The sequence below is a fragment of the Dasypus novemcinctus genome, chromosome 12 (genome assembly GCF_030445035.2).
Source record: "Dasypus novemcinctus isolate mDasNov1 chromosome 12, mDasNov1.1.hap2, whole genome shotgun sequence".
Lineage (NCBI taxonomy): Eukaryota > Metazoa > Chordata > Mammalia > Cingulata > Dasypodidae > Dasypus > Dasypus novemcinctus.
The window spans coordinates 101,956,816-101,980,226 of NC_080684.1; the positions used below are offsets into that span (position 1 = coordinate 101,956,816).

The following is a 23,411-nucleotide window of genomic DNA, read 5'->3' on the forward strand; positions in this document are numbered from 1 at the left end:
TGCTCACAACCGAGAGGCCCAGCGACTATTCTCAAGGCAGCCTAAAGGGGCAGGAATACAGGGCGAACCCCACGCATGCAGCTGCTTGGATGGGCCTCCTGCCACCCACCCCCGGGCCCCCCTAGGCAGAGTCTGCGCCAGCGCCTGGGCCAGGCCTCCAGCCACCCTGGCTCTTAGCCTTCTGCCCTCCTCAGCTTCTGTGGATTAAAAAAATTGAATCAGCCAGTGAGTGAGGTTCTTGTGGCTCAAAAAGCAGACCTCTGTTGATTTCCCAGAGGTTTGTGATTTTAAGGGGATTCTGGAAGACTTGACAAATTATTAGATTACTCTTAAACATTTTCTTAAAGCTTTTTACAATCTTGCATTGTACTTGGAATGTGTTGGCACTGATTTGGGTTTTGTTTAAATTTTGTGCTGAGTTTGAGCACATTTCTTAGTTTAATCATACACAGGGAATTGGAATTGGTTGGTACAAGTTGCAGTATCTGGCAATCTGCCCATTTCTCCCTCCCACACACAACAGGCTGGATAAGGACAGAGCAGAATATCAAGGGTTGGAAAATAGTACCACTTTGTAGTCATTTCATCTTGTGAGGTGCTGCTTTGCCCAGCAGGTTGAACTGACTGAAAATGTAGGGTGTTGAAATGCTGCGTTCTAGTTATTCCACATGGAGGTCACAGTAGAAACCCCAACAGCTTTCTGCATGCCCAGCATAAGCTCTTCAGACTCCAGATCCTTCTCTCTCTTTCTCTCTCTCTCTCTCTCTCTCTCTCTCTCACACACACACACACACATACACACACACACACACACACACACAGCTTTGGAGACAGGGCAGGGTCACTTAGGGGAGGAGGTTTGGGGGAGTGAATGGAGATGGTTCTCTCTTCTTTCTTGTGGTGCTGAAACCAACTGGAGCATCCTGTACCCGAGGGTTTGAAGAGGAGGGCATCACAGTTGAGCAGCACTCACTGGCTTCTTGGGGATCTTGAGAGGTGGAGAGGAAGGGGGAGAGAGCATGGGCAGTCTAGAGAGCTGTGGATTTGAAAGTACCCACGACAAAGCTGAGGCCATAGTGGGGACCAGCCCCGTGGCAAGGAAGGAGCACAAGAGGCATACTTGGAAGTGGAGGAAGTGGGTTTTGGTAAGCCCTCGGGAGGACGGGCCAGGGGAGCAGGACTGAGGCTGTTTGAGGCCCTGTTTCAAGGGCCCTGGGTTTCCAGAGCATGACCTAGAAGTAGGGGCATGGTCTCCAGGTAGCTGCAGCCCCACGGCCCCACACACTCCTTTCTCAGGGAAGGGGCATAGCCACAGGAGGGCCAGAGTGGGCCAGTGAGGCACAGAGTCCAGGACAGGCCTGGTTGCTCTGCACTGGCCTTCTGGCAACGCTGTGTGGTGTAGTAGAACACAACAGTGGGAGGCAGAGAAGTGTCCTAATCCTGGCCATGCCTGAGAAGCTGTGTGATCTTGGCCAAGTCACTCTCTTCTGGACTTCATGTATGATCTTTCCATCCTTACCACCCCCAAGGATCCCTGACTTGGGAGCCAGCAACTTCATCATCCCTGACTGCCTGTGGGGCCGAAAGTCTGTCTGGGGTTAGGGAGAGTTAGGGTCTGGCACAGCTTTGCAGCCAGACCTGCATGGCCCCTGCTCTGTCATGGGGGAGCAATGCTGAGAATGGAGGCAGCCTCTGCGTCCCCAGCTGTAGATGGGGGCCAGCACTCCCCTCCACAAAGCAACACGCATGTGTCCAGAGGTGGCACCTCATGTGACTGATAGAGTCAATCTGGAAATTGTGCAGAAAGAACCTGACGGGAGAGTGGGGAGAGGAAAGAACATCCAAACAGATGAAGTCTTGTCCTCTTGGCCTGGGTGACCGCCACTGAGGGGGCTCTGAGGGTTTTCTGACCTATTTCTGGTATGGTCTTGGGAAAGCCTTTGGGTGTTCATGCCTCCGTTGTTTCTTGAGCATTTGAAAGACGGTAGACATTTTGGATGGCAATAAAATCCCTCCTTTTCATTTGTTCACAGAGATGCTGCAGTTTGTGAGCAATCAAGTGGGAGAGTTCTCTGACTTGTTCTCAGAGCAGATGTGTAGCTCCTTTTCTGGCGGCGGTGGCAGCGGCACCGGCGGGGGCAGCGGCGGCGGAGCCGTGGACCCCTCAGTGCAGCGCACGTTCAGCCAGGTCCCGTTACCTCCCTTCTCGTCCTCGGCCTCCTCCCCCCAGGCTCGGGCGCTGCAGGTCAAAGTCCCCCCCACCACAGTCCCCACCCCACCCAGGACAACTCCCGTTCTTCAGCCCCGTCCCCAACCCCAGCCTCAGCCACAAGCTCAGCTGCAGCAGCAGACTGTCATGATTACCCCAACGTTCAGCACCGCTCCCCAGACGAGGATCCTCCAGCAGCCTGTGATATACCAGAACACGGCCACCAGCTTCCAAGGTGACTCAGAAGTCAGGCGCGGCAGTTGGCGTTGGTTGGGCAGGAGGTTTACGTGCCACTTTGCAGACACAAGGTAGACTGAAAATGACTTGCCCTCTTTGAGGATGGTGTCCCTGTGCTGCTGTCCAAATGAGCTTCTGACAACCAGCAAAAAGAATAGAGGTGCAGGAACATTTCACATTCTGCCTCTTGAAACACCATACTACCAAGTCATGCTTGCTACGTGGTTATAGAATCCAGCAAGCAGAATAGATGCAGGGCTACTCTGGTGACTGGAGGTAGAGGCTTGAATAAAATTAGGCTTGAAACTTGCCCACCTTTTTGTCAAGGCAGCAGCCAGCTCTCGGCACCCATCAGTTGCAAGCCATTCGTTCAGCAGACATCTGCGCATCCACTACAGAGATGGGCACGACTTGTAACAGGTGCAGTGGCTGAGTGGCAGGCCTCGCAGTGGGTCCTCAAGACGCAGGGAGGGAGTGAATCGCTGAGGTGGCCTGTCCTCTGTGGGGGCTGCCTTCCCCTGTGGGGAACCAGGGCCAAGAGTCTGATAGAGTTCTTCAGTGGGGTTTGAGCATGTCCAGGCAAAAGGCTGAGGAAGTGGTCACAAAGTATACACTCTTCCAGAAATGGTGGAGGGCGCGAAGCCCTGGGGAGCTTCCGACTCTCGACAGCCCTTGCTGGGTCAGTCATCCGCTAACTGGCTTCCCTTACCTCCACCGCAGCACCCAGAGTAATAAAGTAATTTGCACTCGCTCCCTCAGAAATTGACACAGCCCTTATGGGATGCTCTTGTTTTCTAGAGCAGCTTGTAAATGGCTGTGCACATCTTCTCCAGCAACAATGGGACACTGGGGATGTTAGGAGATATACCATGCTCCAGCGACAGGGACTGAATGCATTCCCAGTCCATGCAGCTTTTCTCTCCTCCTCAGTCCTTCAGCCTCAAGTCCAAAGCCTGGTGACATCCTCCCAGGTGCAGCCAGTCACCCTCCAGCAGCAGGTGCAGACGGTGCAGGCCCAGCGGGTGCTGACACAGGCGGCCGGTGGCACGCTGCAGACCCTCGCCCCAGCCACCGTGCAAGCAGTCGCTGCGCCCCAGGTGCAGCAGGTCCCGGTAGGTGGCTGGCGAGGGTTCCAGGAGGCACTGGTTGGGGCTGTCCGCTGGTGCTTGGCTGAAGATGTGGTCTATGTACAAAAGTCCAGCTGGGGTGCACAGGGAGTGGTTTGTGGGGCATCCTAGGGCACCTGGTGGGCTGGGTGCAGAGACCAGGCTGTGATCCCATCTGTGGATATACACAGCACTCCCAGCACTCGAACAGTGCGGGAATGTGAGCTGATTTACACCAAGAAAAGGGAAAGATGTCTTGTATGACATGATTCACATATAATGCATCAAGAGTAAAAATGGAATAAATGTGCCAGAATGGTATCTTTCAGATGATTTTCTTTTGTATAATCTTCTGTGGTTTTCATATATTCTGCAGTACATGGCCCCTACTACAGAGAGCATGTATTACTTTTATAATGAGAAAACAAATTTTTAAGGCATGTATCACAGAGGACTGTATTTCCTTACTAAACAAAGTAATTTATCTTTCCAAAAAAAAATAAATCAGGGTTAGCATTTTTGCCTCTCAGCCACATTCCTGGCTTTTCTGAGTGTGTCTGTTCAAAATTAGAGCTCTCTCCCGTCCTCTGCCCAGCCCATCCCTGCGCAGCCCTGCATGGCCACTGGCACTGCTCCCCTGAAGTCTTCCAGCCTTAAATCCCAGAACCCTCTTCAACTTTCCCTCTTTCTGCCCCTCACCCCAGCATTCAAGCTGTACAAAAGAGCTGGCTCTTGAAATGGGCTTCTGTGGGATTGCCTGTTGTTCTTCAATTCTCCGTTTAATGAAAATCATTTTCTCATTCTTTCTTGGAGAATCCATGCAATAAGAAGCAAATGTAAAATAGAAAAGGTATGCTACCTTCCATTTCCTTTCCTTCCTTCCCTGCCCAGGTCCTGGTGCAGCCTCAGATCATCAAGACAGATTCCCTTGTCCTGACCACGCTGAAGACAGATGGCAGCCCCGTCATGGCAGCGGTCCAGAACCCAGCCCTCACCGCACTCACCACCCCCATCCAGACAGCTGCCCTGCAAGTACCAGTAAGCCCTGGCTCCTCCCTGCCCCTCGCCTCTTTTCTTGGAGAGGCCTCCCACTAACACGGTCTCAGTGGGCCCGGGAGGTGTTGTCAGTTCAAAAGAATGTGTCAGCCACATTGCAGGTGTTACTCTCTTGTAGAGAGTTTGCTTTACTTTGAATTTACCACCTGCGTGTGGCGTGTGGGAGTTCTGGGATCTACCGGGGAGAGGAGAATGGCAAAGGAGCCCCAGTTCTGGGCAGCAGCTCCACACAGGACCTCCTGCCCCTTAGGCCCTGCTGCTGGAGGTCTGCTGGTAGAGGGGCTCCCTGGGGAGGGCCACAGGAGGCACCCCATCCTTCAGCTGTGGGGTCTTTACCACTCTTAGCATCCTGTGGCAAGAAAGTCTGATAGAGTAAAAGGAGATAAAGAATCGAAAGCACCAGCTTTATTTATAAAAGCCCAAAATTGGAAGCAGCCTAAATATTTATCAACAGGAGAACAAACAAAAATTATGATATACTCATTCAGTAAAATTATGCACAGCAGTAAGAAATAGTTACAGCAATGTGGATGAACCTCAAAAATAGTATGCTGAGCAAAAGAAGCCTTTTAGTTCAAGAAGCAGCAAAATGAAGCTGTGACAACAGAGGACAGAGCAGCGATTACAGGGGAGGGGAGGGTTGATGAGGGAACTTTCTGAGGGAAGAGAAGTGATGGAGATCTAGGCTGGGTGGTTACACATGTATATCCATAAGTAAAAATTAACCAAGCTGTGTACTTAAGATTGGCGCATTTTTATTCTGTGCAAATTATTTCTTGATACTGGTGGTGTTGAACAACCTTTTGTGTATTGGTCATTGGCTATTGATGTCATTTATTAAAGAAAACTTAAACTTGTAAAAAAAAAAAAAAAAAAAAGAAATAAAAGGAGGGGAACACAGAGTTGAGGGAAATTTTTAAATTAAATTTATTAAGTTAAATTGCCCTGACTGAGAATGTCATTTCTACCCTTGAGCCTAGCTGTAAAAGGAAATGTGGTGTGCTGCAAATGGGCCAAGGGTGTGAAGTTTGACAGCAAAGCGGAAACCACAGGCCTTGGTTCCAGCACCCCTCAGGCAAAGGAACTTCTTGGGGTGTAATTTATCAACAGCGATTCTGAAAGGGAGGCAGTGGCTGAGGGTGAGGCACCGGGAAAGCTGCGTGCCCAGTGATGCCAGCGGCCAGGGGGGTGTGTAATCCTGCTCCTGTGCTGTGCCTGTTCTAGACCCTAGTGGGCAGCAGTGGGACCATTCTGACTACAATGCCTGTGATGATGGGGCAGGAGAAAGTGCCCATTAAGCAGGTACCGGGGGGAGTCAAGCAGCTCGAGCCCCCCAAAGAAGGCGAACGGCGGACAACGCACAACATCATTGAGAAGCGGTATCGCTCCTCCATCAACGACAAAATCATCGAGTTGAAGGACCTGGTCATGGGGACAGATGCTAAAGTAGGTGCCAAGCACAGCGGTTGGTACTCTGTGCCCCACCATCTCCCCTCTACCTGCCATTGCTAAGGGGGCCTGGGGAAGACAGTACACGGTTCCAGGCCCCAGGTGAATAAATGCAAGATCGGTAGAGAGGTGCGCCTTCTTACTAAAGCATCTCACTGCTGGTCAAGATGATGAAGTGCCAGCCACCTGGAGGATTGCTAAGGCCATGGCCTGCCTGCATCTCTGACTGCTCTGCAGTCGTCGTGGTCCCCAGGGTCACAGGCAGAGAGAGATGCCCCTTCAGCAGGACCATGTGCAGGACTGTGCCTTGGAGGCAGCTGATGGCATTGCTGGCATAGTTTTTACCTTTTAGGGAAGGAAGATCAAAAATGGAGATTGGCGTAGAATGTATGTAGCTCAAGTGGTTGAGCTCTTGCTTCCCATGTAAAAGGTCCTGGGTTCAATCCCTGGTACCTTCTAAAAACCAAACAAACAAACAAAACTCTCATTGGGGAGCAGGTATAGCCCAGTGGTTGAGCACCTGCCTCCCACATATGAGGTCCTGGGTTCAATCCCTGGTACTTCCTTAAAAAAAAAAAAAAAAAAAAAGTGGAGATTGGGTCTTTGACCAATAACAAATAGACCAAATTGGCTTTCCATGTATATTGGTGTTTCAATGAATGTCTCTCCTGGCAATTAAGAATTTTTACCTACTTTCCCTTTACCTTCACCTTATTTTGAAAGAAAATTATGTTGTTTTCTTTGTAACCTACAAACTGGGTACTGATTACCTTTAATTAAGATAACCATCTAAGAATGCTCTGGTCTTTGACATTTGTTTGCTTTAAGTTTGTTTTGGAAAGAATAGTTAATATGTATTTATTGACGGGCCCTGTGTACTGGGCTTGGGGCTCTTCTCTGCTTATATCTCCTTATCCCTCCCTGCAGCCTGTGGTTCACATACTCTCATTAAGGAGGAATCAAGTAACTAGTCCTGGGTAGCCCAGTCAGTGGTCGAGGTAGAATCCCAACCCAGCGTCTCCCCGCTGGAGCCAGGCTCTCAACCCCATAATCCTGCTCCGTGACTTTGGTTGAGGGGTGACAGCCGCCCTGGCTCACTGTGATTTTCACGGTCTTCCTTCGCAGATGCACAAGTCTGGTGTTCTGAGGAAAGCCATTGACTACATCAAATATTTGCAGCAGGTCAATCATAAGCTGCGCCAGGAGAACATGGTGCTGAAACTGGCAAATCAGAAAAACAGTGAGTGTGCTCCTTGAGAAGGGGGTTGTCGGACCGTTGGGTTAAGGACAAAGCCCTGTGCTAGGCACAGTAGAGGCCCCACAGGTGTGTGCGAGGCCTGCAGGGCTGAAATGGGCAGGGGCGCGGGATGGTGCAGCTCAAGGGGGCTCTGTCAGCAGGCCTTTACCTGGCGGGTCTTCCTTTGCAGAGCTCCTGAAGGGCATCGACCTTGGCAGCCTGGTGGACAGTGACGTGGACCTGAAGATTGATGACTTTAATCAAAACGTCCTCCTGATGTCACCCCCGGCCTCTGACTCAGGGTCCCAGGCTGGCTTCTCCCCCTACTCCATCGACTCTGAACCCGGAAGCCCTTTGTTGGATGATGCAAAGGTCAGGGCGTTCAAAATTCCCAACCTCTGGAATCTTCCATCTCCCCTAAGAAAACCGTTGGGAAGCCACCGATGGGGCCAGGCCACATGTTCAGAGGACCTGCTGGAAAGGAATAGGAGTTCTGTGAAATTAACCAGGTCCTGGAGAAAAAAGAAAGAAAACTGGCTGGGGAAGGCAGGGGTAGGGAGACAGTCCCTCAGGTTTAACTGGTTCTTGCTGAAAGGGCCCATCAGAGAGGAATAAGTGCCACCTCCAGAATGGGAACATGCAGCAGCTGTGGGCACCGGGCGTTCCTGGAGGCGCCTCATTACTTCCTTCCGCCCGTAATGGGCCTGGCAAGACCACTTCGTGAGGTTCGATGGGTTTGTTTAGGCCTCGGCAGCCTCTGGGTCCTCTTTCTGGAAATGATTACAGCTTGCAGGCTTACAGATGACGTTCAAACCAAGAGTCCTTTATAGTCAAAGAAAGCCCCTGGCAGTTGTGGTTTAATGGAGTTAATTAAAAGAGATTTGGAGCTTAATGATCGCGGGAGCCTATGGAGACCAGTGGATTCTATACTGTTTTTTTGACATTGGCAATTCCTCACTCCAAAAGCACAAAGTTCCCTTCCAGCATATGTTTTTGACCAAACTGTTTATTGTAGTCAAATATTTAATTTTACTAAGGGAGCTCCAGTTTTGAAATATTTCGTAAATATGATTCTGTTTGATAAAATAGGCCATATGACATATAAGTTGAGTTAGCTAGGCTTCTGCGTCATCAGAAGAAATTTTCAAATGGTTTTAAAATATTGAAAAGCATTCATGGTATGAGATACATTCATGGTGGGAACTCAGAAGGAGCTGGCCCCAACCTTCCTCCCTCCCTAGCTGTGGGCTCCCCAGTTCTCCCTCTGAAAAATAGGGAGGGAAAGAAAAGCAGAGGTATGTTTGTAGACCAGGCAAAAAAAACCTTTAAATCCTTGCTACATAATGGTCTTTAATCAGCTTTACCAGGATATAATTTATATACAGTAAAATATGCCTATTTTAAATATACAGGGTTTTGATCAGTGAATACACGTACATAACCATTGTTACAATCAAGATGTAGAATAGGGAAACGGACTTGGCCCAGTGGTTAGGGCGTCCGTCTACCACATGGGAGGTCCGCGGTTCAAACCCCGGGCCTCCTTGACCTGTGTGGAGCTGGCCCACGCGCAGTGCTGATGCGTGCAAGGAGTGCCCTGCCATGCAGGGGTGTCCCCCGCGTAGGGGAGCCCCACATGCAAGGAGTGCACCCCATAAGGAGAGCCACCCAGCGGGAAAGAAAGTGCAGCCTGCCCAGGAATGGTGCTGCACACACGGAGAGCTGAGGCAACAAGATGACGCAACAAAACAAAAAGAAACGCAGATTCCTGTGCCGCTGACAACAACAGAAGCGGACAAAAGAAAACAAGACAGCAAATAGACACAGAGAACAGACAACCCGGGCCGGGGGGGTGGGGAGGCGGATGGCGATAAATAAATAAATAAACAAAAATCTTTAAAAAAAAAAAAAGAAAGGTGTAGAACATTTCCATCACCCCAAAAGCTCCTTCATGTCTTTGCAGATGGTCCCCTCTAGCCACTGGTCTCTTGTCACTTTAGAGTCGTTTGGCCTGTTCTGGCACTCCTAGAAGCAGAATCATAACGGGGTGTTCTCTTCTGTGATAGAGTCCAGTTTTAGAAGGAACACTCTTCTACCTTTGGCCTTTGGAACATGTGGTCTTAGTCAGCAAGAGGGTGAATGCCCTAAAAACTTGCGCAGTGTTCATTCCGACTTCACGGCCCTGTTTTGAAGGTCAAAGATGAGCCAGACTCTCCTCCAGTCGCCCTGGGCATGGTGGACCGCTCGCGCATCCTGCTGTGTGTCCTCACCTTCCTGGGCCTCTCCTTCAATCCGCTGACCTCCCTGCTGCAGTGGGGAGGGGCCCGGGACCCCGACCAGCACCCACACACGGGCTCTGGCCGCAGCATGCTGTCGTTCGAGTCTGGTAAGTGAAGGGCCTCTCGGACCGCCCGGGCAGGGTTGGACCACTGTGGCCGGAGAAGGACCCTCTGTGCCAGCTGTGTGGCTTGGCCACCGTGTCCCTAAGGGCCTTTTCAGTGGCCCGCACTTCGGACAGGGACTGACAGAGGTTGTATTTTGGGAAGTAATAAGGCAAAGCCAAGTTCTATGGGGAAGAACAAAGCAAATTAGGCAGCTGCACTGCTCTAAGTCCCTGAGGGTGGGGAGAGGGCGTGGGTGTGGGGCCTGTTTGCAAGGGGGTGTGGAGTTTTTTACCGGAGTCAGGAAACCAATGTCCTAACCCCCTTTGGCTAACAGATTTTTGTGGCGCAAGGTGAGGGCAGCAGTGTCCCTCTGTAGAGTTGTCCCCAGCTTGCCTGTAGAAGGATTGATCCAGAAGCAGCTCCTACCCACAACAGGCAGACGTCCTTACTAAGTGAAGCAGCCTTGTAACCCTGCCCTTTCTTGGGGAAACAAGGTAGAGGGCTCTTTCATGTCAAAATCCTGAGGTGGGTCAGCTGCCCTGCCACCTCCGGGGTTGCCCTCCCTGGGGGCCCTGCCTCGCGGGCTCAGCAGAGATGCTCCCCTCCAGGTTCTGGGGGCTGGTTCGACTGGATGCTGCCGACGCTCCTCCTGTGGCTGGTAAACGGTGTGATTGTCCTGAGCGTCTTTGTGAAGCTGCTGGTCCACGGGGAGCCAGTGATCCGGCCACACTCTCGCTCCTCAGTCACCTTCTGGAGACACCGGAAGCAGGCCGACCTGGACCTCGCTAGGGTAAGTGGAGCCGCTGGCTCAGCCACTTGTATCAAATGCCTGTGGTGGAGAGTCCTGTGGGGTAGGCCTGACAGTGGCCAGGAGGAGGAAGGGACACTGCTCCTCGAGAGGCCCAGCTCAGCGGAGGAGCGGAGCCCCCACGTGGGAAGAACGCCGCGGACATGGGCACGCTGCAGTCCAGGGTGGCTGGGAAGAACGAAAGGCTGTGGCAGTTTGGGGCAGAAGAGGTGCTTTCTGGCTGAGGGAAGCTGGCTCTTGAGCAGTCCCATAAAGGGCAGGAAGGACTGCACAGGGCCATGGCAGAAGGACTTTCCGAGCCGAGACAGGGATATTGGGACCCAGGAAGTGGATGGGTGTGTCTGAAGGGTAGGGTATGCCCAGAGCGTTTTGGGAGTGGCACATCTGCAGGGGAAGGGTGCTTGAGGGAGATTCAGTTGGTGAGCTGGAAGGGACGGGAGCCGAAGACTGAGCCTGGGGAACAGCCAGGCTTCATGGTAGAGGCAGGGACAAGGAGCCAGGCACGGCCACCGCCACCACCTTAAACATGGCCTCTCTCACAGCACCGTCACCCACTTTCCCTGCCTGCTCCTGCGACAGTGCAGGAAGCAAAGCACACCTGTGACTCCCACTGAGTGACCAGAGAAAGGGTGGGAGGATTTACTTAGATTTCCTGGGACGGTGCGGCCTGAGTCTAGCTCTCACTGAGAGGGAGGGGGAGAGAAACGTGCACCCAAAATACCATAGAGAATTCTCTCCAGGTTGGTGGAAAGTTTAGCCGTGAATTTACCTAACCCCTGGTTCTCAAGCTATAGCAGGCCTGGGAACTGCCGCAGGACCTCAGCCCCAGAGGTTCTGATTCAGTAGATTCTGACCCGAGAATTTGCATTTTTGAAAAGTTCCCAGGTGATACTGATGCCACATTTTGAGAACCTAAAGGATCACACGGTTCATCATCTCTGTTACCGTTTACATATAAAAGCTACTCTGGGGAACTGAATAGTTTTTGCTCAAAGATAGAACACAGTACAATCCGACTTTAGTAAAAAGGTTGGGAGGAAATATATCAAAATGTCAGCAGTGATTCTGGGGGCTGACACTATGGGCAATTTTTCTTTTTTGTAGCTTTCTGAAATTTCTCATTTTCTTCAATGAGCATGTGTTACTTTGCTATTCAGGGGAGGGAAAAGAGTGAACATTTTTATTAAAAACCAAAACAAAAATGCCACAGCAAGGCCAGTGACCTTCCCACCCTCTTGCTGCCATTCAGGGAGATTTTGCAGCAGCTGCCGCCAACCTGCACACCTGCCTGTCGGTGCTGGGCCGGGCGCTTCCCGCCTCCCGCCTGGACCTGGCCTGCAGCCTCTCCTGGAATGTGATCCGCTACAGCCTGCAGAAGCTGCGCCTGGTGCGCTGGCTGCTCAAGAAGGTCTTCCAGCGCCAGCGGGCTGCCCCGGCCACTGCAGCGGGCTTTGAGGACGAAGCAAAGGCCAGTGCCCGGGATGCAGCCCTGGCCTATCACAGCCTGCACCAGTTGCACATCACAGGTGAGGGGGGCAGTGTATCACCTGGCTGGCCAAAACCTGCTCCTCACCATCTCTGCGCCTGAGCTCAGGTTGCCAGTTGGCTGCCCCAGTGGAATCCCCTTTCTCACTGCTCTTTCAGAGTGGTAAAGCAGGCCTGCTGTGCTGGCTCATCGCTTCCAGGATGCGCATGCTCTCCGCGTGGCAGGCCTGCCTTTGGGACGTGTCCTATACATGATGGCGTGTCTTGGTGTCATTGACAGTGTTCTTGATATTACAGACTTAAAACTGATGGCATCTTAAATTCAGTCAAATATGATTATTTCATTCAACAAACTCCTGTTCCAATAGAAAGCAGTCAGGTCAGCAAATGAACTACATTTCCATGTGTTAGAGGCAGCAGAAGGCTCATGTTCTAATGGGGTGGGGGTACCTGTTGTGGGGAGGTGTGGACAGGAACGTCTTTCTGCAGAGGGCAGGTCTTTGTTCTGCACATTAGGCTGCATGGAGCACTGCAAAACGGGCTGCGCCTTCCAGTCAGAGTTGAAAAGGAGGAGCGTGGCCTGACCTGGTCCTTGAGAGCAAGGTCTCCGTAGTCCTAGCGGTGCCATGCTGGGGACCTCAGCGGTGGCCAGGGCAGGAGGACAGTGACGGGGTCTGCACCATCAGCCCCCTGAGGCCAGTCCTGGGTCAGTGGGATCCACTGGAGGGCTCTAGGAAAACGAAGATGGGAGATCCATGATGCACTCCAAAGTCTAGATGAGGCAGATAGAGGACTAAGGCTGGAATCTCAGGCAGGCCACACAGGCGCTAATGCAGAACTGGAGCCGAGTGGTAACAAGAGGACAGATTTGAGAGGAACTTGGCAGTGCTCTTCAGGCGTAATAAATCAGGAAGAGCACCAGCTCAGATGGTTCCCTGGCTTCTGCCTTGGGAGTTTAGTGAGTGTGGCACCACCTACAAAGGTGGGAGAAACAGACGGAAGGACTAGTTTCCAGGGAAAAGGCAATGAGCTCTACGTTTGGACGCTTGCCTGTGAGATGTTTGGGAGTAGTATTCAGTAGGTGGGTAGACATGCAGGATCTGCAGTTCACAAGAGACATCTGGGGTCTTCGGCCTGCAGAAGAGAGTGAAAGTTGAGGAGCAGCTGCGAGGCTGGAGGAGGATCAGAGAGGCTTGGTGCTGTGCAAGCCAGGGCAGAGAGGGCTGCAAGAAGGGAGGGTGCTGGGCTTAGCACAAGGGCCAGGAAGTTACGATAGGGCTTGATGACAGGAAGGTGGTAGGAGTACCCTGGTGGCTGGGGGAAGCTTTGGCCCAGAGGTGGTGGCATTAACCAGGCATCCAGGGGGAAGGGGTGAAGAGTGGGGCCCATTGGGGGCCTTTAACATCTGGACTTGCAGCAGATTCTTAGCAGCCGAATCCTAGCTGTCCTGTCTGGGGAATTCCAGCTGGGAAGTTTCCCATCAGTCACCCACTCCACATTCCCTGCGCTCCCCCTGGGCCAGGCCCTGTGCTCAGTTAATGGAGCACGTGCAGACATATAGGGTATGGCCTCACCACCCTGAGCCAGACACGACTAAGTAAGTGCACGGAGTTAAAATCTAGGTCGCTAGGAGATAGCATGAGGGCAGAGAAGGGCTACTGATGCTCACGGACTGCATGTAGAATTTTTAATTAGGTTGACTGTAAAAGTGCAGAAATGGATAGAGTTGATGCTAACACATTCTAGTGAGTAGAACTAACACTACTGATTTATAAATATGATTGTGGCTGAAGGCAGTCTAGGTATGTAAATGTCAACTGAAAGAGCTAGAGGACAAGCTAGGGACTGTGTAACAGTGAATTTAGTGGTGGATGGTGGATAAGGATTGTGGTAACAGTATAAATACAAGAAGGTTCTGTGAACTAGAACAAGTGTACATCACTGTTACAAGGTGTTAAGAATATGGTGATACATGGGAGAAATACAACTAATGTAACTTGCGGACTACAGAGAACAGCAATATTATAATCTTGCATTATGTCAAAGAAAGTACTACATCAATGCTAAGGGTTAATATTAGGGTATGGGATTTTTTCTGTTGAACTAAGGAAAATGTTCTAAAATTGACTCGAGGGGATGACAGCACAAATCTGTGCTGAAACTGAGAACCACTAAGTGTGCACTTTGGATGGAGTATTCAAGGCATGAGACTGTGAAACAGTGAACCATGTGGTAGAAGATGGACTGTGATTAACAGTGCAAATATGAGGATGTTCTGTCATGAACTCTAACAAATGTACAATACTAATACATGGTTTTAATAATAGGAAAAAAATGCACCATATGTAAGTTTGGGGCTGTAATTAGCAATACTAATTTGATGATATTCTTTCACAATTTGTAACAAATGTTCCACAACAATGGAGGATGTTGGTGGTGGGAAGATGTTTGGGAAATCTCCCTGTCACACATAATTGTTTTGTAAGCTCACAGCTTCTATAGTAAAAAATTAAAATGCATATACATATATATATATACACACACACATAAAGATACATGTCTATACCTTTATATAACATGATCCCCACGTTGCCCTCCACCCTTCCTGCAAAAGATAAAGTGTCGTGTCTCCTGGGGAGACAGACGGAGTCCTCCAGTACAGAATGAAGTATGGAAGCTGAGGTCCCCTGGCTCTGATAAAAAGACCAAAGAGGCAGGGAGGCCCAGTGGGAAGAAGGCTGGGCTGGCTGAGGTGGGGAGGCCAGGCTTTGACCTGGGGTGCTTCCCGTGGCCGCCCCTGAGTTCAGCCTTCCCCTCAGCCAGGTGAGGAGGCTGCTTGCAGTGAGGACTGCAGGCCTCAGGTAAGCCTCCACGGAGCTCGTGCCTGTGCAGGGCACTGCGCTGCCTGACCGCAGGGCTCCCCAGATGGTCATCTGTGCAGCTCTGTAAGGGAGAGGGTGGCAGGCCTTTCCCGGCCTTCCAGCTGCTCATCCACGAGTGTCTAGCCCTGCCATGGCTCCATTCCGGGCTACTTACTCCTCTTGAAAGGATGTAAGCTTATACTTCATGATTTTTTAAAAATGAAAGTGAATTCAGACTCATTTGTTTTTAAGTGTTCTCTTAGCTCCCTTGAAGGTGCTTTATTTTGTTTTCTTTTGGAGATACTGGACTGCGTTGTCCAAAGGTGGCCATGCTGTTGGTGCTGTTTGGGAAATGTTGTGACATGCCCCTCTGAATCTATACCAGGATCCTCCCACTTAGGCCTGTGCTGGGTGCCATGTGCCAGGCACCTGGCAGGCATTTCCCCTTGTCCCCAACAGCCCTGTGAGGTGGAAAGGAGCACCCAGCTAGGAAGGCCTGAGCCTGGCTCCCCCAGCACTGTCTGATGACAGAGTCCTGCCATTTCCCCTTTGCTTCTGTTTGATTGGGCTAGAAAAAACAGGAATCTGTCAGCACTAGTGTCTGTTTCTGTCTGCCACAGGGAAGCTTCCCGTGGGATCTGCCTGTTCCGATGTACACATGGCTCTGTGCGCTGTGAACCTGGCTGAGTGTGCAGAGGAGAAAATCCCGCCAGGCACCCTGGTTGAGATCCATCTGACTGCTGCGATGGGCCTCCAGACGCGCTGTGGAGGCAAGCTGGGCTTCCTGGCGGTGAGTGCCCTCAGGTCACTTCCGCAAAGAGCACCTGCCCTCAGGTTCTGACCTCCCAAAGGAGTGGATGTTCATTCACTCGCTTACGAAATGTAGCAGTGAGCAAAACAGACCAAGGTCCCCTCGTGCCCTTTTATAAGCTGGGGGGCTTCTGAGCAGAACTTTTTGGTGCCCTGAAGTAAGACTGGTTCCCATCCTAAGGGTTAATATAGAGCTCTTCTGCTCTTCACATGTTCATGAAAGCTCTCAGAGTCTTCTGGTTGTGTCTCCTGGTGCTTTTAATCATCTCGACGGTGAGTGTTGGGTACCACGTGTTGATCATAGTGCTGTGGATCCAGAAATTGAAAAGGAACTGCATGTCTGCAAGGAACTTGGGTCAGATGGGAGGGAGCTATGGTTATCAAGCACCTCCAGCGTGCCTGGCACAGAGCCAGCCCTGGGAAGCCACAATTGTCAGCTAGTTCATATCTAGGCTTTCTTTCTCCAGGAAAGACAGACATGGTTTGGTTTGTTTTGTTTGTTTATTTTTTTAATTTCTCTCTCCTTCCCCCGGCCCCGCCCCCCCCCCCCCCATTGTCTGTTCTCTGTGTCCATCACTGTGTTCTGTGTCTGCTTGCATTGTCAGCACACTGGGAATCTGTGCCTCTTTTCGTTGCGTCATCTTGCTGCGGCACCTCTCTGTGTGTGCGGCACCACTCCTGGGCAGGCTGCACTTTTTTTTTCACATGGGGCTCTCCTTGCGGGGTGTACTCCTTGCACATGGGACTCCCCTACATAGGGGACACCCCTGCGTGGCACGGCACTCCTTGCGCACATCAGCACTGCGCATGGACTAGCTCACCACATGGGTCAGGAGACTCAGGGTTTGAACCCTGGACCTCCCATATGGTAGGCAGATGCTCTATCAGTTGAACCAAATCCGCTTCCCTGGACATGTTTTATTCAGTGTCTTCTTTGGGTGGCTGCTAAACCCATCAGATGTGTTCAAAACAGAAGCATCACTTCTCAGCCTTAGTTTCCATAGCTCAGAAACAGCATTGATGAGCTGAGAATGACTAAGCTCAGGAATGTACCCTGTATAAGTGACACTGGTGTAAGTTTCTGAAGTGCATCATGAGAGTCCTAAGTGACAAGGGACGTGGGGAAGCCCAGGGTGCTTTCCCCTGTCTTGATTCTGTTTCCCTGACCCTACATGAGACATTGATCCCTTGGTTCTTTTCATTTGGTGTGGAAATGCAGTGGCGGGGAACACCTCCCTGTCCTTAGGGAGCCTCCAGCCTGGCAGGGAATCCGGACAGGGACCAGGCCTTCAGGATGTAGGATGAGGGCTAAGGTGGGCCAGTCCCGCTGCCCTGGGAGCACCCTGGGAGCACCCTGGGAGCACCCTGGGCACCTGACCCACTCCTGGGGTGCCAAGGTGAGCTTTGTGGAGAAGAATCTGGCCTGAGAGTAGGAATCATTGGCCAGCCCTTGCCCCTATTCACCTGTTTGTCTTAGTGCTTTGGGGCCAGTGTTGTCACATGTTTAGCTTCTGCGCCTCCAAAAAGTGCTTTGAAGAAATTTCTTTTATTGAAATACAACATACATACAGAAAAACACACACATTGTAACTTTGAGTTTGATGGATTTTCACAAATGAACTCACCTGTGTAGCAACCATCCAGGTCAAGGAGTAGAACAGAATGTTCCAGCACCTGCAGAAGCCTCTTCCATATCCCCTCCCTTTGGCCCCTCACCCATCCCACAAAGGTAACTGCTGTTTTTGAGCCTGTCACCATCAATTTGTCTGCCTGTTTGTTGTTTCTGTAAACCTTTTGTTGAAGTATAATAGGCATATGGAAAAGTATACAGCTCATAAATACACAGCTCCGGTGAGTTTTCACAAAGCAAACACACCCATAGACCCAGCAGGCAGCTTAAGAAACAGAACAGGACCAGGACCCCAGAATCCTCCCTCAGGCCCCCTTGCCAGTCAGTCAGCCATGCCCCACCCACTGCAGATGTTCTGCCCCTCATTAAACTTGATATGAGAATGATGCAGCATGTACTCATTTGTGTTTGGCTTCTTTTTAGTTTGAGATCGTTCATTTTCATGGCGCTATAGTATCCTGTTGTGTGATTGACTGTTCTAGACGGACTTTTGAGTTGTCTCCCGTGTAGGGTTCTTGTACCTAGTGCTGCTGTGAACATCCCTGAACGTGCCTTTTGGTGAACTGAGGACTGACTGCATTTATGCCGTGTAAATACCTTGGAAGGGCACTTGGGAACCAGGCTCTGCACGTGCTCGGCTTTGGTAAATACTGGCCAACTGTCTTCCCAGGTGGTTGTAGCCATTCCCACTCCACCAGCAGAAAGTAAGCGTCTAGTTGTTCCACATCCGCACCAGTGCGTGAGTGCTTCAAATTAAGTCATTCTGGTGGTATCTCATTGTGGTTTTAATTTTCATTTACCTGATGATAGATGATATTGAGTCCCTTTTCATACATTTTTTTGCCATTTGGTTTTTTGTTTTTTTTTTAAAATATTTAGTCTTCCAGTCCATGAACATATAATGTCCTTCCATTTATTTAGGTTTTCTTTGATTTCTTTCAGCAATACATTTTTCTTAAGATTTATTTTTTATTTATTTCTCTCCCCTTCCCCGCCCCAGTTGTCTGTTCTGTGTGTCCACTTGTAATCTTGTCAGCGGCACCCGGAATCTGTGTCTCTTTGTTGCGTCCTTTTGCTGTGTCAGCTCTCCGTGTATGCAGTGCCATTCCTGGGCAGGCTGCACTTTTTTCGCGCTGGGTGGCTCTCCTTACGGGGCTCCCTCCTTACGTGTGGGGCTCCCCTACACAGGGGACACCCCTGTGTGGCACGGCACTCCTTGTGCACATCAGCACTGCACATGGGCCAGCTCAACACATGGGTCAGGAGGTCCTGGGTTTGAACCTTGGACCTCCCATGTGGTAGGCGGATACCCTATCCATTGGGCCAAATCCGCTTCCCTTTTTTGCCATTTGGATAGTCTCTTTGTGAAAAACCTTTTCTAGTCTGTTACCTCCATTTTTAATTTTGTGTGTCTGTCTTTTTAGTAATTTGCAGTTCTCTATATATTCTGAATATTATCCTTTGCAATATCTTCTATCTAAGGCTTGCTTTTTTTCTCTATGATATTTAGTCTTTTCCTTTACAGTTATACATTTTATATCCTGTTTAATAAACCTGTACATCAGAGTCATGAAAATATTCTCCTATGTTGTCTGCTAGAAACCCTATTTTTTTACTTTTCACTGATGGTCTGTAGTCCTCCTAGAATTGGCTTTGCATCAGGTGAAGGTAGGGTGCAAGATCCACTTCTTTCCACATGGCTATTTACCTGCTCTACCAGGCGCTGTTATTAAAAAGGCTGTCCTGGGAAGCAGCTGTGGCTCAAGCAGTCAAGCACCTGCTTCCCACAAATGGAGGTCCCAGGTTCAGTTCCTGGTGCCTCCTAAAACAAAGACAAACAACAAGCAGACAAACAAAAAAAACAACTCAGGGGAGCCGGTTCAGAGATTGAGCACCAGCTTCCTCCTTATGAGGTCTCGGGTAGAATCCCCAGTACCTAGAAAGGAAAAAAAGGCTGTCCTTTCCGGCCTGCCCTGAGCGCACTTTCTTGTGCATCGGGCATCCACGTGTCGTGGGTCTGCTTCTAGATGCCACTCCGTTCTACTGCAGTACCACCACATAGCCCAGTGGCCAAGTTTTCCATCCATCTTAATATCTGCAAGTGTCAGTCATCCAGCGTCAGTGACTCGTTTCTGCTCTTTGCCTTCTCATAAGCATTTTAGAATCATCTCATCATCCCCAGAATCCCACTGGGGTTTTGATGTTCTTATTGCTAAGACTTGGCTGCCCTTTCGAGGGACTCCGAGAGCCCATTTGAGGAAAGCAGATGTGTAACCTCTGAGGACCAGGTAAATGGCCCCCTTAAAACTGTCCTAGTCTGTGAGTCCCACAGAAAATAGTTGGCATGACTGATAAAGCAGTAAATTGTTTGATGTGTATTTCCTCAGAAATTTTTTTCCCACATATACTAACATGAGTACATTATAGTCTTTGTAATGTGATCATACCATAAACCCTGTTTTGGCACTTGCTTTTTTTTCAAACTAGTGATATAAATCTTGGATTTCTTTCTGTGTCAGCCTCATGATTCTCCAAGGTACTAGATATTCCACGTATGCAAACACCGTCATCGAGTGAGTCCTCTGTGGGTGGGCATTGGTTCCCAGGGTCTTTTTTTTTTTTTTTTTACAAATTTATTTTTATTTACTTCTCCTCGCCCCGTTGTCTGTTCTTCCGTGTCTGTGTCTGCTTGTATTCTCATTAGGTGCCTCTGGGAACCATCCCTGGGACCTTACAGAGTGGGAGAGAGGCGATCATTCTCTTGTGCCACCTCAGCTCCCTACTTTGCTACGTCTTCTTATTTTCTCTCCTCTGTGTCTCTTGTTGCGTCATCTTGCTGCGCCAACTCTCCACATCTGCTGGCACTTCTTCGTGGGGCTGTATTCCGTGTGGGCCGGCACTCCACATGGGCCAGCTTGCCCTCACTAGGAGGCCCCTGGGCATTGAACCCTGGACCTCCTATATGGTAGGTGAGAGCCCAGTTGGTTAAGCCACATCTGTTTCCCTGGGTCTGCTCTTACAGGTGATGCTCCTGGGAGCTCCTTACACGTTGTCTTCACACATTCATGCAAGTATTTCTTCAGGCTCAATCCCTAGAGGTGGTGATGCTGGGTCAAAGGATGGCAGTCGTTGGATCTGTAACAGCATGGCCAGATCCGCAGAGCCTTAGTACAGCTCTCAGTGAGGTGGGAAGGTGACTGTCATCTCCCGTGAAGCAGCCACCCTTTCATCTGTCTACTTCTCTTGGGAGGGTGCAGATTAGGAGATCCAGACAGACTTTCTTAAAGAGGAAGAAGCTTTGAATTTGGTGGAATAGATTTAGCTTACGGATGAGTTGATATCAGATGTTTGGCGCAAGTGGAAGGCTGACCCTATGAGAATGGTTTCAACCAGAGGTCCCCAGACTTCCTCGGTTCAGGGCACTCTTCGTGGCTCCATAAATTCGTCATAGCACACTTGATTGTTTGTTAAGTAGTTAGGTCCAAGCAGTAGCCATTTGTAAAAATAAGACACAAAATGGAAAGAAGAAATAACGTTTTCTTTTCATCTTACATAATCACAGTCACTTATTAAGGGGAGGAACACAGCTGCTCACCTGCACTTGGACTTGGATTAGACAATGCCATCCTCACTTCCCAGGCCACAGTGATTTTCCTGTGGCTCTCACTTTTTTTTTTTTAAGATTTATTTATTCACTCCCCACCCCCATTCCACACGCACTCACTGTCTGCTCTCGGTGTCTGTTTGCTGTGTGTTCTTCTGTGTCTGCTTGTCTTCTCATCTTCTCTTTAGGAGTCACCTGGAACTGATCCCAGGACCTTTCAGCTTGGGAGAGGAGCACCCAAATGCATGAGCCACTTCAGTTCCCTGGTTTGTTGTGTCTCTCATTGTCTTTCCTCTGTATGTCTTTTTTGTTGCATCATCCTATTGCATCAGCACTTCATGCGGGCCAGCTTGCCTTCACCAGGAGGCCCCGGGAACTGAACCCGGGACCTCCTATATGGTAGATGGGAGCCCAATTGCTTGATCCACATCCGCTTCCCAAGCTTTCACCTTTTATCACAGTAATTGCTGCAAACTCACCCTTGTAAAATAGGACATTTGCCAAAGGAGTGTACTTCAGGCTAACTCTGAGACTGTGAGCAACCTCCATCTGCAGTCAGCAGTGTCCTGCTGATGTTGAGTATCACTGGATTTTCCTCAAGTTTTTAAAATATCCCAGGTGCTCCAGTGCTCCTTAGTGCAAAACTGTGGGGCAAGCCTGGTGTGGGAGGACACGCCTGGGTTTGGGATTGGCACCAGGGTCAGGGGGTGGCACTCGGGATTTAGGAGTTCTGGCAGCAAGTCTCCTGCCACCACCTTTCACATACTGGGCAATTAGCCAGATGAGTTAGAGGGGAGGGGGCTCCTAGACCCCAGCTTGGGAGATTTCTGATATCTATGAAATTTAGGAAAATTCTCATGGAGTTATGATATGCCAAGAAAACTAAAAGAGCCACAATCTCCCTTGTACTGTGGGTGACTGTATCCCAGAATTTATATTTCTTATTAAACTACTCAACTCACCTCCTCGCCCCCAGTTCCCAGCATTGAGATTTACTATAACTAAGATTTCTCTTTCCTTTTTTAAGAATTAAGCTTGAACATGTATTTTCACTTAATGATTTTCTGAATGCTCCTTGACCAGGCTTGGTTTCCGCTTCTGTTTGTGACTTCTTCTGAGGGACCGTTGTGTCTTCTGCTTGCCCCAGAGCAGCCACCAAGTGCCTGCGTGTACCAGGCATGTCGGCAGAGGACCAGGAGCAGGCTGCTCCCAAGAGCTGGGGCCAGCTGTCAGAAGGCACTGGATCACCACCACCCACCCGCCTCCCCCCGTCCCGGCTTCTCAGCTGCTGCTCTCTCAGCCTTGCAGCTCTAAGCACAGAGTCCGGCAGCAAAGGCTTCCTGGAGGGTCAGGGGAAGGTCATGGAGTTATTCTCAGGGATAGGGGTCAGCAACGAGAAGGAAAGGCCCCAGGGCGCTTGGTGGCGATTAGAGGCTGCCCGAGGTACCGTCCGTGTGTGCCATGGCGCAGTCTGGCCAGCTCGCTGGCGCACGTCCTCGGGCAGCTGTCTGCACACTCCCCCAGAGAGAGGCAGGCTCCTCGGTCTGCCTTCCCTGAGCGGCACTTGAGCGATGCTATTTCTGACCCTAGCAGTCACGTCTTCCGAAGCTGTCACGGTAGCTGGCGACTGCTCGGAGCAGAGTGAAGGTCAGCACCATCCGACTGAACCCAGGCAGCGAGAGGACGGCCCCGAGCGAGCAGGCAGGGGCACCGAGCGAAGGGGAGGGCCTCGGCCTGGCGCCAGCAGCCCCTCCCCGGGCCCCTGAGCGCCCTGCCTGGTGCCTGCCCCTCCTGCCCACCCTTCCCTGCTCTGCTCCTCCTTCAGACAGCCTGTGTCAGGTGGGCGGGAAGCCGTGAATTTTAGAGTAGGGAGCGCCTCACTCACAAAGTGATGGAGTTTCTCACACCGTGAGCAGACTGCATCGTCCCTGCGTTCTTGTCATGGAGCCCTGGAACGGCAGCCTTAGCAGCAGGAGCAGGGCCCGGGGAGACGGCGGCCCTGGCTCCTGGCATTGTCCGGGGAATGGGCAAGAGGCTTTCGAAAGCACACTCTTGGGCTTTCCTCACTGCTCGTGCTCTTTTCGGGGGCCATCCAGGTATAGTATGGGGTCTCTGTAGGGGGCTGGCCAGCTACTGAGGAACGGCATCTCTCTCTCTCTCTCTCTCACACACACACACACACACACGTGTGTGTGTCACAGATGAGCCTCCCAGCTGCCCCTTTACTCCAAGGCTTTCAGTGTGATCATGAGAAAAATTAACAGCTACTGGCCACTTACCATGTGCCAGGCACTGCTCCAAACTCTGCATTTAGAGGTAAAAGAGATGAAAAATTAAAGCAGAATAAGGTTTTGCCTGAAAATACTCTAAAGAAAGGTAATTAGGGTGACAAATGAGAGAAAGTCCAAGGCCCAAGGCTCCCGGCATTCAAGAAAATTAGGTCCCAGGATGGAAGAGGCCTCCTGGCCCAGGGCTGTGGCCCTCACCAGCTGAGAGCTGGCGAGCCCCTGGGAGGCCTCCGAGAGCCCTCCCTGG

The 23,411-nt window shown here is 50.6% G+C and overlaps 1 protein-coding gene across 1 annotated transcript in view; it reads left to right on the forward strand.

Moving 5' to 3' along the window:
- The window catches only part of SREBF2 (sterol regulatory element binding transcription factor 2), a 61,964-nt gene that overhangs the window by 27,078 nt on the left and 11,475 nt on the right, over nt 1-23,411 (forward strand). The window contains exons 2-11 of the mRNA XM_004484134.4: nt 2,034-2,444; nt 3,377-3,558; nt 4,444-4,590; nt 5,833-6,054; nt 7,183-7,297; nt 7,485-7,666; nt 9,488-9,680; nt 10,287-10,468; nt 11,736-12,012; nt 15,453-15,622. Of these exons, the coding sequence (XP_004484191.2) occupies nt 2,034-2,444; nt 3,377-3,558; nt 4,444-4,590; nt 5,833-6,054; nt 7,183-7,297; nt 7,485-7,666; nt 9,488-9,680; nt 10,287-10,468; nt 11,736-12,012; nt 15,453-15,622 (2,081 nt within the window). The remainder of the gene's footprint in view (nt 1-2,033; nt 2,445-3,376; nt 3,559-4,443; nt 4,591-5,832; nt 6,055-7,182; nt 7,298-7,484; nt 7,667-9,487; nt 9,681-10,286; nt 10,469-11,735; nt 12,013-15,452; nt 15,623-23,411) is intronic.